Genomic DNA, 17642 nt, shown 5'->3' on the forward strand with positions numbered 1-17642 from the left:
CATATAGTGCCATCCTTTTTTTCAAGTCACATATTAGTAATTGTTAGTCTCTTATACTGGCAGTGTTTGCTTCAACTAATTCACATGTTTGACAGTTTTTTTCCTCCCTATTTCTTCTCGTAATTCATATTTTCTATTAAGATAATTTTCATACTACCTGAAGTATCCTAGAAGCCTTTTGAGTGGAAGTCTGTTAGTGGTCAATTCTTAGTTTTTATTGATCTAAAAATACTTTGATATTACCTATGTTCTTAAAAGTTAATTTTTCTGGGCACGCACTTTTAACCTGACAGCTAAATTGTCTCTCAGCAATTGAAGAAATGATTCCACTATGTTCAGGCTTGTACTGTAGATTCTAAGAAGTTTGTAGGCCAGTGCATTGTTTCTATATCTTTGGATTCCTCTCTTTCATTAGCTCTGGAAATTCTCAGCTATTATCATTTCAAATATTTCCTCACTTCCCTTCTCTCTCTAGTCTCACCTTCCAGGCTGCTAATTATATATGCCTGATAACCTTCCCATCTTAACGTTTATATTTTTTAGCACCTCTTCTGTATTTTCTCTGTCTTGTCCTGTTTCTTTTTGAGTGATTTCTTAAGATTTATCTTCCAGATTTTTAATTAGCTGTGTCTAATTTATGGTCTCATACCCACCTACTTATTTCAACAATTATTTTTCATTTCTAAAAATTCTTTATCAAATCTGACCATTTTTGATGAGCTCTTTCTCTGTTCCTTTTAAAAAATTATTTCTTGTCTTTAAATGTTCATAATAGTTGTATTTTTTAGTTGATAATTACAGTACGTTTGTTTTTACTGATGCATGCACAGCATGCCTTCTCTTTGGTGCCTTCTCTTACTAGTGATTTTCAAAATATTTGAGCTCCTATTTCTTTGAATTTAATCTGTAGTATAGCAACTATACACTCTGGACAAAATGTAAAAGACAACTAAGTGAAGGTTTGAGAGAATGACCAAAAGCAGTCAAAAATCTGCAGGGTGGGGTGGAAAGGTGTCTGTACTTGGAAGAAGAGAATGTCAGTAGGTGAGTTGACATTTTATGTCCTTTTTCCTGGGAGCACCTCCAAATTGGTGTCAACCAGGTGGGCAAAAGCCCAGGTGGGAATGACAGACAGGTAATAATAAACACCTGGGACTAAACTGCTAGTGGGTCACATTTACCAGTGCTAATTTTTAGCTCTTTGCAGATGATTGAGAGTTAAGGGTAACTCAGAATCACTAAATAATTGATCTCTATAGATGCCCATTCGTATCCTGAGAAAGGCACAGACTAGGAGAAAATGTCGCACAGACTGGCTTGCAATAGAACTGGGTTCAGAGCGGTTGAGGAGGTGGGGTAGAGAGGATCTAGAAAAGGAAGTTAGATGGAAGGGAAAAATCAGAGAAGAGAAAGTCACAGTTTCTTTCTTTTTGGTTGGCTTAGGGCATTAAGCTTTTGAAATACAGAGACCGATCCATTCTGAAATCATGGTCGGATATGCATGTTTCTGTTTGAGGGGTAATGTGTGTGACCTGTTGAGTATTTCCCTCCCCACCCCCGCTGGTTTCACCAGCATCCATTCTCTGATGAAAATTGCTTCACAAAATGATGGCTCTTGCAGGGATTTCTAAAAAGGTTAATATGTGAGAGACATCATTCACTTTGTAGTCCATACGCTGCTCATTTTTTTCAAGGTCTTTAAGTCATTTGGTCTAGGTGACAGCTCTGTTCAAAAAACTTAAATGTAAGGTTTTATCTAGTGTTTTTAGGGGTTTCTAGATCGTAGTCCTTCAAAATTTAGTGTTTGTGCTATAATTTACATGTGGTTTGGTTTGATTTTATCTTTCATGGAAAAATAACAGGCAGCATTTTAAATACCTAAGAGCCAGCACAATTCCAACTTTGGAAAGAACTAATTTTAGAAATATTAGCAGCAATTAACTTGTACATAGTTGGAAAATTTATGTATAGAATTAAACATAGCTTTTAATATGCAAGCTCAAATATTTGTGTTAGTAAAACATTCCTGAAACAAAACATCTAGAAGACGAAGATGATGTTACATTTCACTGGTTTAACTTTTAAAAACCTCACATTCTGAATGGCAACTAAAAGTGAATTTAACTCTTCTTGTCATAGACAAGAAGAAGATTTGAGTACAGTTCAGAGTGAATTTGATAAGTCGCAGTGGTTGTGCATGTGCAAGTAAGAACACTTTCTGGCAGGACGTTTTCCAATGAAGTTATTTCCCTCTTTGTGTGATTTGAATCGTTTGTGGCTTTGTGCCTGGGTGTGTGCACAGGACCTATCAGATAAAAGGTATGAAATTGGACATTTGGAGAAACTCACATTTCCCGTTAAATTAGTGTGAATAATGAGACAAATGAATTGGCACACAAACAGGAATCTACAGGCCTTGAGGCTGCTCCTTATTTGGGCAACTTGAGCATTTGGTTAAGTAAAAAAACGTCCATATTGCTAAAATGGAAAGATCTTCAGATTTTAAAAAGTACTGTGTTCTAAGATGATGGTTAGTGAATGGAACAAAATCACATACTAGTACTTTGCTTGGAATGGTTAAATAATGCATAAACTTAAAAAAATCGATACCAAGTTAAACTTTCAAGCGACTGTATAAAATAGGATAAAGGTCAGAATCTGCAAATGAAGGATGATACCGCGAGCCAACCCTCCAAACAGGATCAGAGACATGGAAAGCCACGGCGGGGGTAAGGAACTACCGTACACGCCGCTGGTTACATAGCAGAAGACCAAGGCTTAGAACTCATTTTTTTTTTCTTTCTTCTATTCTGGGGCAACGTCTAAATGAAAGTGAAAGAAGGAGTTGGATGATGGGCTGGGGCTGTGGGGACTGGTGGTGGTAGGTGGTGAGGATGTGTGGGGAGGAGGGGCAGTTGAGTTGGGTGAGAAACCAGATGGAGCTAAGGGAGAAATGAATTTGTCCGGCCTGCAGACCGAAAGTCCCAGAGTTGGGGATATGGTTATTGGCGACAAAGCTCTGTAAGTACTTGAAAGGCACTTCTGTCATCCTTATGAACCTAGTCACAATCCTGACCCCCATTCCTTAGTAACAGTTGCTAACAATGTCCATTATGGAGTCCCTACCCTCCTGTCTTCTGTCAAATTCATTTTATTTAAATGCGTTTCAGAGTCATTTTGTTGGAAAGGAGCAATATCACCTAATGGTACAAGCATCAGATATTTGTGGTAAGCGAACATCAGGAAAAAATACGCTTACTTTGCAAAGTGTATTATTCAAGGTAGAAAGATTATTTATGGTTTCATAAAGAAAAAGATCCGACTCAACGTATTTTTACCTAGTATGTGCCATTTTCTTTGTGGAATAATAAGGGACTGGAGGCCAAAGAATAACTTGCTTTCTTTTGGAAATCTGTTTTATCTGATAGCCATGAATTTTTATGCAGTAACTTATTTATACCCCATGTGTACTCCTAAGATACATGCCATTTAGTTTTGCCTGTTTATGCCTTCTGTGTAAACAGAATTATGTAACATTTATTAGCTTGGGACTCGCTTTTTTAAGCTCAATGTCGTGTCGTTGAGATTTTCAATGTTATTACATGCAGCTGCAATTTGGTCACTTTTTAAATATTATCCATTGTATGAAATTATTCATTTAGTAATAATTTATCCATGCTACTATTGGTGGATATTTGGGTTTTTCCAGTTTTTACTATCATGAACAGTGTTACCTCAAACACTGTACCTGTCGCCAGATGCATGCTTGCAAAATTTCTCCGGGGGACATATTTATCTAGTTACAGTTTGATTCACATATATTTTTGGTTCATAAGTATAAAATCCTTCAGAGTAGGTACTGAAATCTCCTTGTAGATGCCTTGAAAGGTGCAGTAGTTGACTGATTTTTTTCTTACAGATTAAAATGTACAAATCATTTGCAATTATGACCTTTTGAGGAGAAGGCAGATTGAAAGGACAAGAGGTTTCATGATAGTTGAGTTTCAGTGACAAGTTGAGAATTTTAAGCTAGACTCTAATTACCTGTTTGGCTTACCTGCTGATTCTGACAGGAGAAAATAAATGCAGCCCATTAAAAAAGAACAGTGACAAACTGAGTTGGCAGGGCTCTATAAGATATTGTTATTTAAAACAGGCTCTCTCAATCCTTTTCAGGATTTGATGTTTATGATAGTTTTCTGAGACACATGGATGGGGAATATTTCGAACTCTTTCTTCCATCTACTATTAGGTAACCATTTGTTGGTTCCAGTTATTTTTACTGTTTTTATGACCTGTCAAAATAACATATTGATTTATTCAGTGATGCAAAATATCTGTCTTTCAGTTTTTAATCATATAGCACCTTCCATGTTGAGGCCCAGTATTTAACGTTGGGCATATTATGGTGAGCAAAACAGAAATGGGCTGTCTCGGGACTTATGATTTGTAGTGTTAGACATACATATTAATAAGAAATTATGATGGGGTGTGGTGAGTTGTGCTGACAGAAGATAGCTTAGGGTCCTATGGCGTGCAGAGTCGGCAGTCCTGTCCACTTAAGAAAGGTCAAGAGACTAATCAAAAATACAAATTTGTCATCCTGATCCCCAGAAATTTTGATTCTGTAGGTTTGGACCAAAGAAACTTTTTGTTGTTGTTCTTAGGATGATGATGATGATGATGATGATGATTTTAACTCCCCGTATGATTTGGCCAATTAGCCAAATTTGGAAAACTGTTTATGAATGATTCACATGGCCAGTAATCATGCTGGTGTCTCTAAATGAATTAGCCGGGGATGGAAGAGATGATTTTCAGATAATTTTTGCTCCTAGTTCAAAGGTTGGTCTTTATATTTATCCCCATTCAATTGTAAATTCTTGCCTTAGGTTATAAAAGTTAAGTGCTTGGTGGCGGCTGGGAGAGCCTGGCTTATCAGTAGTACAGAATGAAAAGGACCTGGAATGGTTGTTTAGCTATAAACACGGTGAAAGTTAGAGGTGAGCTTGCCTGCCAGGGAAACTACTGCGATCTTGGGATGCATTCCTGTAGGCTTAGTGTCAGAAGGCAGGCAGGCAGAGTCCCATGCCCCCTGTACCTGTTGGGGGGCACATCTGGGCTCACGTAGACAGTGTCTAGGATCACGTTTAAGGGGGATGTTGACCCTTGAAAGGATGCTGAGCTCTTTGGTAAATATCCACATAAAGAGGAAATGGGAGAAAGAGATTTGTTCATGCCACAAGAATAGTCTATATAGTTGCAGAAGAAAGTGCTGAGACTAAAGAGGGAAAGTGTTTTGGGAAGCAAGTCTCATTTGTTATTGACCCATTTATTCATATGACAAATATTTAGTATCTACTGTAACTCATTCAAGAAGATACCAAGGATATAATAGTAAACAAGATGGATTCAGTTCTTGACTTCATGAATTTACAGTTATTGGAAGGTCCAGAATTAAGCAAGCAATTTTAAGAATTGTGATCTGCTATGGGAAACACAGGGCGCTATTTCACCTCCATGCAAACACATTTCTAATATTGGTACTGTCAGAAAGATGATAAATTGTGAATACTCAGGCCCTGCAGGTATTCAAGGGGAGACTGTTGGGGGATATTGTAGAAGCTGTACCAACAGCTACCGTTAAAGTCCTGTTTGACTTTTCACATTGATGGTTGTATGTGTCCTTATAACACGTTCACTCCTTGCTAATTTTTACCATTTCTATCCTTCTTTTTCCCTTCTTCCATTTTCACTTCTTGCAATTATTTCAGTCTGCACAGTGAAATGAGTGTCCTTATTTTCACAGACATTTAAAAAATAATGCTTTTTAAAAATACTTTTAATAAATGTACCTATTGTGTGTCAGTATATAAGGAATAGGACAAATTACTGTGTTTTTATCTGGGCTATCAGATAACAGAGTTAGGCATAAGCGCCTACATGAATTTACTGTGATGTGATTTCTCTGTTTGGCCTTTCTTGCTCTCCTTGATGGCTAGCCCATGCAGGTGGGGACTTTCAGGGGGCATTCTAGTAGGAGCCTGTGTATCTGTGGGCATGGGTAGGCACGAAGAATGAGTAGAATGTCTAGGCTACTTTTTAATAGTTTTTATGTGCTGTAAATAAGACTATCTTTTTTTTCAAACATCATTTTGAATTTTTAACATGTCCTAACTAATTAGAAAAGCTGACCTTTCTCTCACAGAATTAAAAAAAATTAAAAATTATGTTGTGACATTCTCAGGACTTTGGGCTTTTTATGTTCAGTGTTGTAGGCTGAAATTGGGATATTGGGAAGGCTTGGGTTTGCTTTCTCTTGATCCAATGTGACTTCCTGTTTCTAAGAAGAGAGTTGTAAAGGTTCTTGAAAGGAATTTCTTGCATGCTTGGCAACTCTTATAAAACCACATTTTGGTAAATTAGTGTGAGTGAAGTAGATTAAACAAAAATCAAGGATGGGTGGGAAGGGAGTGATAAAGGGGAAAATGGGGCATTGAGATTAGCACATATAATGTGGGGTGGGGCGGGGACACAGGGAAGGCAGTGAAACACAGAAGATGAGTAATAATTCTATAGTCTCTTACTATGCTGATAGACAGTGACTGTAATGGGGTATGTGGGGAGGACTTGATAATAGGGGGAGTCTAGTAACCCTAATGTTGCTCATGTAATTGTACATTAATGATACCAAAAAAAAAAAATCAAGGAAAGAACCATTTTGCTGGACCAGTTTAGCATTTTGTTTTGTGGTAATCGGATCCCATAGAAGAACCTGGTGATTTAGAAAGTGTCTGCTTCTGGTACCCAGATAAACTAGGAATGAGAAGTCTCATTTTCTTTTGGTTAATCATCCTAGTTCAAGGGGACATTTGATCACCAAGTGGGGTTCACTCTGTGCTGGCGTTGATACCTACGAGTGACTTGGGTTAATACATACACATATTTTTTAAGACAAAGTTGCAACTTGGATACCTCTCTTCAAATGGATTCACAAAAACAGAATAATTCACAGGCACTCTCACAGTAGCCTGGAAAAAATCACCAGTTCTTCCCATCACTTAGTGGAGAAAAATATTTGGTAGTTAGATACTCCTCTTTGAACAGGAGATTCATGCCCCTTGGTTCCCAAGCCAGAGCTTCAGCTTCTCCCTCTTGGAATTGACCTAGAAATTGGCTTCTCATAATCAGTTTAATAGGGATTAAACATGTTTTTGTAACTACAAAGGCAGTTTATTCACTTGATGGCTATTTATTGGATGCCTCCTGTCTGTCAGGTGTCAATGGTCTTCTAGAAGCAGATGATACGGTGAGCAATAGGCAGGCAGGGTCCTTGGTTTTATTTGTTTATTGAACATTTATTTAAGGGCTTATATATCAGAAGCTGTGTTAGGCTCTTTGCAGATATTAAGTCATTTAATCCTAACAATTGGTATGAGGTAGGGACTCTTATCCTTATTTTACAGATATGAAGGAGACCTAAAGTCACCTACCTAGGGAGTGACCAGGCTGGGGTTTGAGTGCAGGGTGAGTGCTCATGGCCACCCACTGGATGGTCACTCCGCAAGCCTAATCTCAGGAAGTTACACATGCTTTGTGATAAAACCCCCGAACCCTGCAAAACAAAACACACCCAGGGAAAAAAAAAGAACACAAGAACTACAAGTAATCTCAACACTGCTCATGTTTTGATGACTAAATTCCATTCTTTATATGTGTGTAGGTAGAGGATATGTGTGTGTTTAAATGTATATCTTATTAACTTGTTACTACTTAATTTTTTTCACAATATATTATAAATGTTCAATAGGCTAGTGCATTTTTAAAATACAATATTCAATAGCCCTGTAGTCTTCCATGGTTTATCTTTATCATGATTATCTTATCAGTTTCTTACCACGTAGCAACATTGTTCAGTTTCACAAACCCTGCTTTAATATCTTTATAACAGAACCTTTTTACAAATCAATGACTATTAAAAAGTTCCTTAGTGAAGACTGGCATTGAAGCTTTTTGTAAATATTTGTACAGTATCCTTGTGCACTCTGTGCTTTATGAACATGACCGTGTTAACAGTGCAAACATGCTTTTCCTTCTAGGTTAGTGGATGACAGATGTGTAGTGCACCCAGAGGCAGGAGACCTTGCCAACCCTCCAAAGAAGTTCCGAGGTAAGAAAAAAAAATATGTATTTTTTTATTATGTGACCTAAGGGGGTGCGATTATTTCTGTGTCTTAAAATAAGTAACGTTAAAGTTTAATTCAGTGTGCAACCCTCATAGATAAATATGTCCACTGAAAATTCTTTGAAAAATTTCTCCCTTGTTTTTCTTCTTTTACCCATTGAAAGATTTACAATGACAGAATAGTTTTAAGTGTTGTTTGCTGGACGGTAGTCTTATCTGTTCAAAGGAAATCTTGGTACTTAACTGTAAAAAGCCACTATTCAAACCAATAAATGTAACCAAGTAATACATATTTATGTGTTTCTGTGACTATAAATGTTGGTGTTTTATTAATAGCTCTTTACTATGTCTTTGTAAAATTTCCAGGATGACAGTGATATAAGAGCTTAGCTTTTAAAATGTCACTTTGGATGGTGTGTAACAACTCACAAGTGTCTTAGAACTTCTCTAAGTATTATTTAGAGTTAGCTTGATAATATCAACTGAGAAATTGGTCACAATAGGAGGCTGATTATAATTCGATTGCTATGAAAGAAAGTTAATAGAATCTGCAAAGAATCATAGACAACTAAAACCAGTAATTAAGAGCTCTGTTAAATCAACTTCATAGTTTGCGTGTAGGTATAATAATAAAAATAATTGTAAAGCAGCATTCATTTTGAATACACTGTGCAAACATTCCTTCTCACAATGGTGAAAAGCGATTTTAGTAAGGGATAAAAGTCTGGAGAGCGAGGCAAAGGGATTCCCCAGTATTCCAGACCCAAATCAGGGTGTGCTACTCAACTGCACTGGGGAAGGGAGAGAAATGCCTGGGAAATGTTCCCTGTGGTTCACTCCCTATGATAGCCACTTTCCACACAATTCTCAGTATAGGAATATCACAGACATTTCATTTTCCTTAAACTCAGAACCTTGCAGAGAGAGTCACAAGCATAGTAAATGTCCTTTGAGTTAAAAAATTGGCCACTTTGAGTAAGAGATCCAATGTCTCCCCAAGTGGAGCAATGACATAAAGCAGGCTGTGGGAGCTACGCGGCCCATTAGAAGCAGCCATAAAACTACTCAGTGGGGGCACTCCCCTGACCCTGGGCAACTGAGGGTCTTCTCGCAATAGACAGTGCCCCCCGAGGATGCAGTCACAATAACACTACCATGAATGTCAGCAGCTGGGACAGACAAGTGCTCCAGAGCCATCTGCCAGGGACGGTGTGGTAGGTGTGCGGAGATGATTCCAGAGATAGAAGAGGGTAGAGCAGCCCTAAGGGAAGAACAGGAAATATAAAGAAAGAACAGATAGGTTCTAACGCGTTGGAACTAGCATATTGTATAAAGGTGCGGAGAGAATTAGTGCTTTGGAAGAGAGGTCCAAGGAAATCACCCAGAGTGTGGTCCACAGAAGGACAGCATGAATGAATCATGAAAAGCTTGGAGGCTGGGCTGAGAAGGTCTGGCAGTTATCTAACTGAATTCTAGAAGGTGAGGCTAGAATGACAGTGAGGCCCTGTGTGAAGACGTATGGGTGAGAACTTCCTTAAATTGAGGAAAAATACTGTTTCTCATGTGGAAGAGGCATGTCGAATTCAGAGTAGTGATGATGAAGCCAAATCCACAGACACTTCTTGGTGAATTCGAGCACATGAAAGATAAAAAGAAACATTTTCAAAGCAAACTGGAACAACAAATCTGTATTTGTAACAGGAAAAGCATGGGTTCAGGTTTTGACTGTACCTCTCGCTGGCTGTGTCCTTTTAACTAGGTCACTTCACTGCCTGGAGCCTCAGAGGATGTTTGTTATTGGCTGCTGGGACTAGGGTTGAATAGTAACAAGATCGTGGCTTACCACACAAGGCTTTGTGAAACTTGCAATCTTTCTAAGACTATATGTAAAAGCATTTCAAATCGTTATAGAAATGGTAGTCAACTTACAACAGAAAGGCATAATATATTTCCTTTAAACATATTTGACTCTACGCTTACATAACCTCTTCAAGGGCTTTAGGTTTTTACTTTTGTGTTTTCCAGGTATTTGCCCACAGTAGACATTCAAAAAATAGTCATTAGATGCTTTTGGATGTAAGACCCTAACTCACCTGGGATCATGAGATAAAACGTGGGTCCTCGTGCCCCATACTTGACTGCCATGAGATTGGGCAGTTTTCTCTTCTGTCCATCCGGGGAGGATAATTTTTCAAAGATAAACTTTCAGAGTGTGTGGCTGCCTTTTTCTTTTCCTCTTTCCCAGTGAAGTGAATTGTCTTGAAGTGGGAAGATTATTTTCGTGTATCTGAGGGAACCCTGGGGTGACACGTATAGATGTGCAGGTAGTTGGTGCCCTGTTATTTGGTGAGTCCTGGTCAAGGTGTGGATCACTCAGGTGCTCCGTTCTGCCCTGGAAGGCTGGCTTTTCCCATAATCTAATGCTGTAGGTCATTGTACTAGTTTGCTCTCATTTTCTACCTCTACTTTAAGACTGATCCATTTATCATTGGAGAAGGAGGGTCCTTCCCTTTTGGGGATACAGGGCTCCCCTTTAAAGCTCTGACTCTTCTCCTGTGATTCTTGGAACCCCTACCTGATAGAGCCCCAGAGGAGAATTCCCTGAGATGGGCTTGTCTCTGCCCTGGTCTGCACACTGCTCCATAGCCCCAAGCAGACCTTGTTGTCCCAAATACCTCATCCTTTCTCAGCTCCTGCAGGCACCATTCTCTGCCTGAGTGTTATTTCCCCTATTCTTTGGCTTTGAAAATCATCTCACAGATTTGCCTCCCAGAATCGCTACCCTTGCATTTCCAGACTCCTCTGCCAAGTTTCCAGAGCCCCTCCCTTACTGTTACATTTCAGATAACATGGAGAAACAATGGCTTATCCACAGCTGAGCAACACCTCTGTGCCTCTTGCTTCAGCCAGACAAATGATATTCTCAGATTAATTTGAAAAGATTTCTGGTTTTCCTACTCTAGGATTTATTCAAGTGAATTATAAAACTTTAGAGCTTTCTGGCAATTAAAAGTAAATGCCGAACAACGCCCCCAATTGTTTGAAAGAGGAGCCGAAGTCCTGGGAAGGTCAGAATGATTCCTCCTGACACACACAATTGTACAATGAAATGTTCTCTCGGCTGTGTCACGTCGCCTTACATATGAACAGAGGAAACGAAGTTTTAACAAATAGCTTCCCAGGGATTATTTAACACCTGGTGGACAGCTATTTTTCAGTGGAAACCACACAGTCAGAACAGTATTAACTGAAGCACAGTTGCTTTCCCTTGTGAGTGTAAAATTCCCTTAATGACCAAATATCATCTATTTTTTTTAAAGATAAACTTTCAATATTGGAATGAATTCAGATGTACAGAGGAGTTGGAAAGGCAGTATGGACAGTTCCCCTCACCCAGCTTCCCCGTAGGTTAGCAGCGGATACACCACGGTGCATTTGTTAGGCAGATGGAATTGCCATTTATTAGTATATTAGTATTGACTAAATTCCAGACTCTCTTCAGATTCTACCAGTTTTTTCACTGTTGTCTTTTCCCTTTCCTGATCCCACCCAGGATCCCTGTGGCACTTAGTTGTCATCACTACTTTGTCTTCTCTGGTTCTGTGACGCTTTCTCAGTCTTCTTTGTTTTCCACCTTGAGACTTTCTAAGAGCGCCAGCCAGGTATTTCATGGAATATCCCTCGATTTGCGTCTGCTGATGCTTTTCTCAGGAGTAGCTGGGTTAAGGTTTTGAGAAGCATATCACCGAGATTAACCGCCCTTCAGCTTGTATCGTATCGGTGGCACGTAATAGCACCGTGATTTAGTGCTCACTCTAGTTTTTGATATACAGTCAACACTCCGCCCTCACACTAAGTTATAGCAGTTGTTTCTGTTGACCTTAAATTCTTTTTGTTTTTCTTTCTTCTTATTTAGTTCCTTTATGCCTACTCCCTGCTCCGCCCCGCATCCTCCCACCTCCCCATTCTCAATAAAGCTCCTCTCTGGTGAGGATTTTTCCAAAACTCTCTGCCTATTAATACATGTGCATTTTTTTTTTTGGTATAAATCGAAGCAAGAGAGGTTTGTGTTTATGTCCTTCTTTTACCATCAGGGTGATGACACAAAGAAGTAATGATGAATCCTGAAAGCCACACCTCAAGGGGCTGAGGGAAGAGAAGATGGGCCCTGTTTTGGTTGATTAGATATTCCTCAGGGTTGGACCATTTGGTCTTGAAATTTCCAACTTGGAGATTCTGTGGCCATTTGATATGTGACTATTTCCTAATATACCATGCTTACCAAGTGGCCATGGCTGGCAGGTAAGAAGTCATTCTGAAGCGGTACGTCTGAGTGCTTCAGGAATTGGAGCTATGATAGAGAATTTCTCCACTGTGCAGTGCAGCACTCAAGCAGGTGTGAAAATCAGGGTCTGGGGGAACAATGACAAGATCATTTCTTTAACTCAGTTCCTTTTCATATAATTCAGGGAAGTCATTTTGAAGGCTGGGACCATCACCATCTGCCTATCCTCATGGCAGTTACACACTCAAGCACATAAGTGAAAAGGCCATCTTGCTGGGTAGCAGCTTTGACTTCCTGTGTAGTTGAACATGTCTATCTTGTCTAACACAGTGATTCTCCAGCAGGAGCTGATGATAAATACCTCTTCTGCCAGCTGAACAATTGCTGTATTGAGTTTAGATTTGGTGTTGGTGTCATTTTTTTGGATGAAGACTGAAATTATTTCAGATTTGAAATAACTAACATTTATGGAGCATTTAATACATGCTGCATTGTGCTTGGGGCTTCCTGTGCATTATTATTTAGTTATTACTCTGACCCTATAAAGGGGAAGTTACTGCTCTCTCAGTTTTGCAGTTGAGAGAGTTAAGTATGAAGAAGTATGCCGCCGTCTTACTGTTTGCCTGGCTCATTAGTGGTGGAGCTGGGACTCCAGTGAAGTGTGTCTGACTCTAGAGCTGTTTGTTCTTAACTGCTATCCCATGCTCTCTATTGAATTATGCCCTCCCATGCATTTTTAACTGTTGGTCCTATAAAACCACATAGATTAAATCTAATCCCTCTTCCACACAATAGCCTTTTAGGTGTTGGTTTAGAATGATCATCTTTCTTCAGATCTTTTCACCTACAGTCTTAATTTAAAAAAATTCTTTCACTTGTTTCTAGCTACAGATTCTTCATTGATTTCTCTAGTCTGCATCATACTGCCTTGTTTGTTTTCTGGTTAGGCTCCTGTTTGTCAGTGTGATTCTTAGTGGTGTAGCAAGAATGGGACATAGTACATTTGGTGTAGTCCGATGAGAATTTCCCTTTCTCTTTGGATGCCATACCTGCAAGCCAGGAGTTCTGGGGGAGACTCCCTAACTCACCCCCAGCTGTAACTCAACTCAAACTCATGACACTTTTTCATTTGCATCTGACACTTTTTCATTTGCATCTTTGAATCCTCATTTTTCTCCTCCTGTGCTTTATAATTGGTACCTTGGAACCAAGTGGAGAATCTGCTACATTCATCTTGTTAGCTTGGCTCATTTTTCTAGCTTGCCAAACTCCCCTCCATCCTCTCTTTTTGATTTTACCACTCATCTAAATTATTTATTCGAATTCCCAGTCTCATGACATCTTGAAATTTGTTAAGTTGATAAAAGGTACATGTGTGATATCGTTTCATGTGTTATTCCAGTGTTACTGTATCGGAGGAGGAAGAGATTAAGATGGTGGTAGGCAGAGTACCTACAAATCAGATATGGGTGGAGGTAATCGGTTTGGAGTTGATTCCTGGAAGCATGGATGAGGAAGTGGGGGAGGTGAGCCCAAGGGAAGAAAAGGCAATAAATTGTTTATTAACGTCCACCACTGTGGCAACTGGAACTCAGTCCTGCTGGGAGCCTCTGAGAAACCACAAGTGACGTGCTTCGGGATCTCCTTCCCGAGGCAGAAAGGCTGGGCAAGCTTCTGGCCTCTGGGCTGCAGACCGCCCCTGAGGACATTATCGCCTGCTCGTATAGTACACTTCTGTGCTGCCCTTGCTTGCAGCCGAGAAAGTTCTCCAGGTATCAGGAAAAGCTCTCATGAAGAGAAGAGAGGTGCAGGGGCTTGAGGTTGAGGACAGCATGCTGGAAACTGTCCATGCAGTTGTCAGTGAACTTGGGCCTGAAGACACATAATCACACTATTTTTGCTCGCTCAGAATTTGCACTCATTTCTTTATTTGAAAGACCTGCAAATAGGCAGTAAACTATGAGAGGGTAAAAAGACTTTGTTAGCCTTGTGCTCTGGAGAATCGTCAAGATGAAGAACACTGTTTCCGTACCATAGGTGCTGAATAAATTTTCGTTGAATTAATGAATAATGTTCTAGAAAAATATTGTAATTCTTAAAGGCAATGTAATCTTGGTCTGCCATCAGATGCTTTTTTGGGCTTTTAATGTTACCCAGCATGTACCAAAGTTGTTAGCTGATTAATTGTTTTATGTTAAAGCAAGGTGTAAACCTGTTATAACCTTAAATTCTACATCTTTAAGTTCATTGGTATCCAATGTGCATTCTAATGTATAAATCTGTAGTATGAAAAGCAGAAGATGTAGACTTCTATGTGTATTAGTGAAGGTTTTTAGGTCATAGCATTTTGTAGTTTGCTGCTACTCAAAGAAGTTTTGAAAATTGCAATGGATTCCTAAGCCAACAATTACATGATTTATACTGAGGCATCTTTAAAATTCTCCAGTTGCCTGTTACTTGTGTTGATTCTTTGTATTTATAGTAAGTCATGATCGCAAGAAGCATCTACAGCGAATCCCCTATTATTAAACTCTTAAGTGGCAGTGGAAATTGGGAAATAAGTTTATTCTTCTCAGTGAGGTTTCAGAGAAGGGCCAAAGGATGAAAGGTATTCATTGCTTTGCTACTTCGCTTTTCCTGCTGAAGCAGGCCAGGCTTGTGAAAGTGTGTACACTTTGAAATACTTGAGTCTCTATCAGAGGGAAGTCGCTGTGGTCCTGCGTGGTCAAAAAGGACAACTTTGGAAGTCTCCCGAATTGCTGTGTAGGGCAGCACTCATAATTAACCGTGTATCTAACAGGTATACCACATATGAACTTTAGTATGTGCTTTAGATTGTGAAGTTTAATTCTCTCCCTTAAGAGTAAGAACTGATGAGCAAGAAATTAACACTTGTGTGTGTGCTTTAGTGGAGATAGAACAACTGCCCGCTTCCCTTGCTTATGAATTACGTATCCACGGCCAATTTTCCTGCACTCTGGCTCATGTATAAAAGTCTCCCTTCCAGATAAGGGGGAAAATAGGGCATTACAATTAGCACACATAATGTAGCGGCGGCGGGGACATGAGAAAGGCAGTATATACAGAGAGGACAAGTAGTGACTCTACAGCATCTTACTGTGCTGATGGACAGTGACTGTAATGGGGTATGTGGGGGGGACTTGATAGTAGGGGAGTCTAGTAACCATAATGTTCAAGTAATTATAAGTGTACATTAACAATATATATATAAAAAAATCTCCCTTCCAATGTCATATATGAAGTTGTGTATATGAATTCCTTGTAAATATTGAATAAATGTCTTATGTGAGAATTTTAATAGCCAAGACTACTCTTTCCAAGAATAGGAAGTCTTAAATGTTAAAATTCCTAACTTGGTGGCCCTTATCCATGCTATCTTATTTAATTTTCAATAGCCCCATCTTACAAATGTGGAAGCCACACTTTAGATACATTAAAGAACTGGGTTGTACAGCTAGTAGGTAGTGGGGCAGATTTGTTTGCAGCTGGTGTTTTTTTAATACAACTACATTTAGAAGAGGTTTATTTAATATCCACTGCATGCAACGCAGTATGTGAACCCATTGCTACAGTTCAAATGAGTCAGAAGTGAATGCTGCTCTTAGGGAATTTATAATCCAACGAGGGAGATATGATACGAATATAAATAATTATAACCAAGGTAGAAAGTGATAATGGCTAAATACAAAGGTGTGGTGTAGGTATTGTAGCAGGTAATAGATTTCAATTTCCTGTTCGGAGAGATGGGGAATGCTTCTTAAGTAAGGTAGCGTTTAACCTGTGACTTGAAAGATTCGTACTTGTGGGAAAGAGACAGCCAGGCTGCTCGGGTCTAGTGTGCATCTTTTCATGAAAGGGGTCCTCAGAGTAAGAACAGGTGTGCAAAGCTAAATTGAATTTCCCTTTTAAACCGTAAGAAATGTTTGGTATTTTTTCGATATAGTGCTTAGATGAAAGCAGTAAGGACATTTGGTCTTCTGCAGGACATAGGCAAGTTAACCAATGAAAGCTGAAAGTAGTAAGCCTGCTTTACTGCCATGGGTGCTAATCACAACCATTTATTTGGTCCTTACTACCTGCCAGGTAATATACAAAATGCTTTATGTTCTGTCAATCCAGGTAATCTTAGCACAACCCTAAGTGGTATGTATTATTATTAGGATATTATTATTATCATCTGCATGTATTAGATAAGGTGCTACAGCAGAACTAAACAACAACAAACACCAATAGCTTACAGAAGATAGAAGTTTATTTCTCTCTCACTTAATAGTTCCTAGATATCATCTGGCACCTCTACCATTCTCAACACATGCCTCCCAAAGTTGCTCCAATGTTCCATTTCTCAGTCAGTAGAAAGGGGGCAGGAGGAATCCAGGACAAGTAGTTCTTCTTCCAGAAGGACGTCGGGAACTTCATAGATCAATCCCTGCCACTTATATTTCTTAGTCACATATATTGGGTTGAATGGTGGCGAACCACAGTCACACCCACCCACCCTGCTGAAAAAATTAAAAAAAGGTAAGTCTTTGTCCTGGATCCGTGAACGTTAACTTTTAGGAATAAAGTCTTTGCAAATGTAATTAAATTACGGATCTTGAAAGGACCTCATCTTGACTACCCAGGTGGGACTCATATCCAATGACCAATGTCCTTATTAGAGACAGAAGAGAAGGCACGCACGCAGAGGAGAAAGCTCTGAGTGACAGAGACAGAGGTGGCCATGTGCCTCCACAAAACGCAGGTTCTGTTACCTAAAGGAAGAAAGAATGGATATTGGAGGTGTGAAGTAATACTTAATATTCTCTGGCACATCCCATTTTATAGCTGAGGTCATTGAAGTACAGAGAAGTTAAGTGACTTGCTAATGGTCATATAATGAGAAGGAAGCAAAGCTTTGGTAGGAATCCAGACCCTTGACGACTAACCTTGCTGCCTTTAAGCCCAAGGGGCAGGGGAAACACGCAGAAGAGGGTGGTGACTGGCTTGGGAATTGAGAGGAAGGATGGAGGTGAGCTGGAGCTGTAGAAGAGGTGCAGTTGCCAACCAGGTGGAAAGGAACAGTTGAGGAGAAAGAGGCATTTCTGCCTGGGGCACATAGTACGGAGGGGCATGACCCGTTTGTGCTTGTGGCTGTTAAGAATGTTTAAA

The 17642-nt window shown here is 39.5% G+C and overlaps 1 protein-coding gene across 4 annotated transcripts in view; it reads left to right on the plus strand.

Annotated features, from left to right (window-relative positions):
• The window catches only part of ITPR2 (inositol 1,4,5-trisphosphate receptor type 2), a 417532-nt gene that overhangs the window by 23979 nt on the left and 375911 nt on the right, over positions 1–17642 (plus strand). For 3 of the 4 annotated variants that reach the window (XM_073223365.1, XM_073223364.1, XM_073223362.1), the window contains exon 2: positions 8100–8170. In XM_073223365.1, coding sequence (XP_073079466.1) covers positions 8100–8170 — 71 coding nt within the window. Of the gene's footprint in view, positions 1–2938; positions 3022–8099; positions 8171–17642 lie in introns of those variants that run through there. The other variant, XM_073223363.1, reaches the window with a different exon arrangement.

The sequence above is a fragment of the Manis javanica genome, chromosome 15 (assembly GCF_040802235.1).
Source record: "Manis javanica isolate MJ-LG chromosome 15, MJ_LKY, whole genome shotgun sequence".
Classification (NCBI taxonomy): domain Eukaryota; kingdom Metazoa; phylum Chordata; class Mammalia; order Pholidota; family Manidae; genus Manis; species Manis javanica.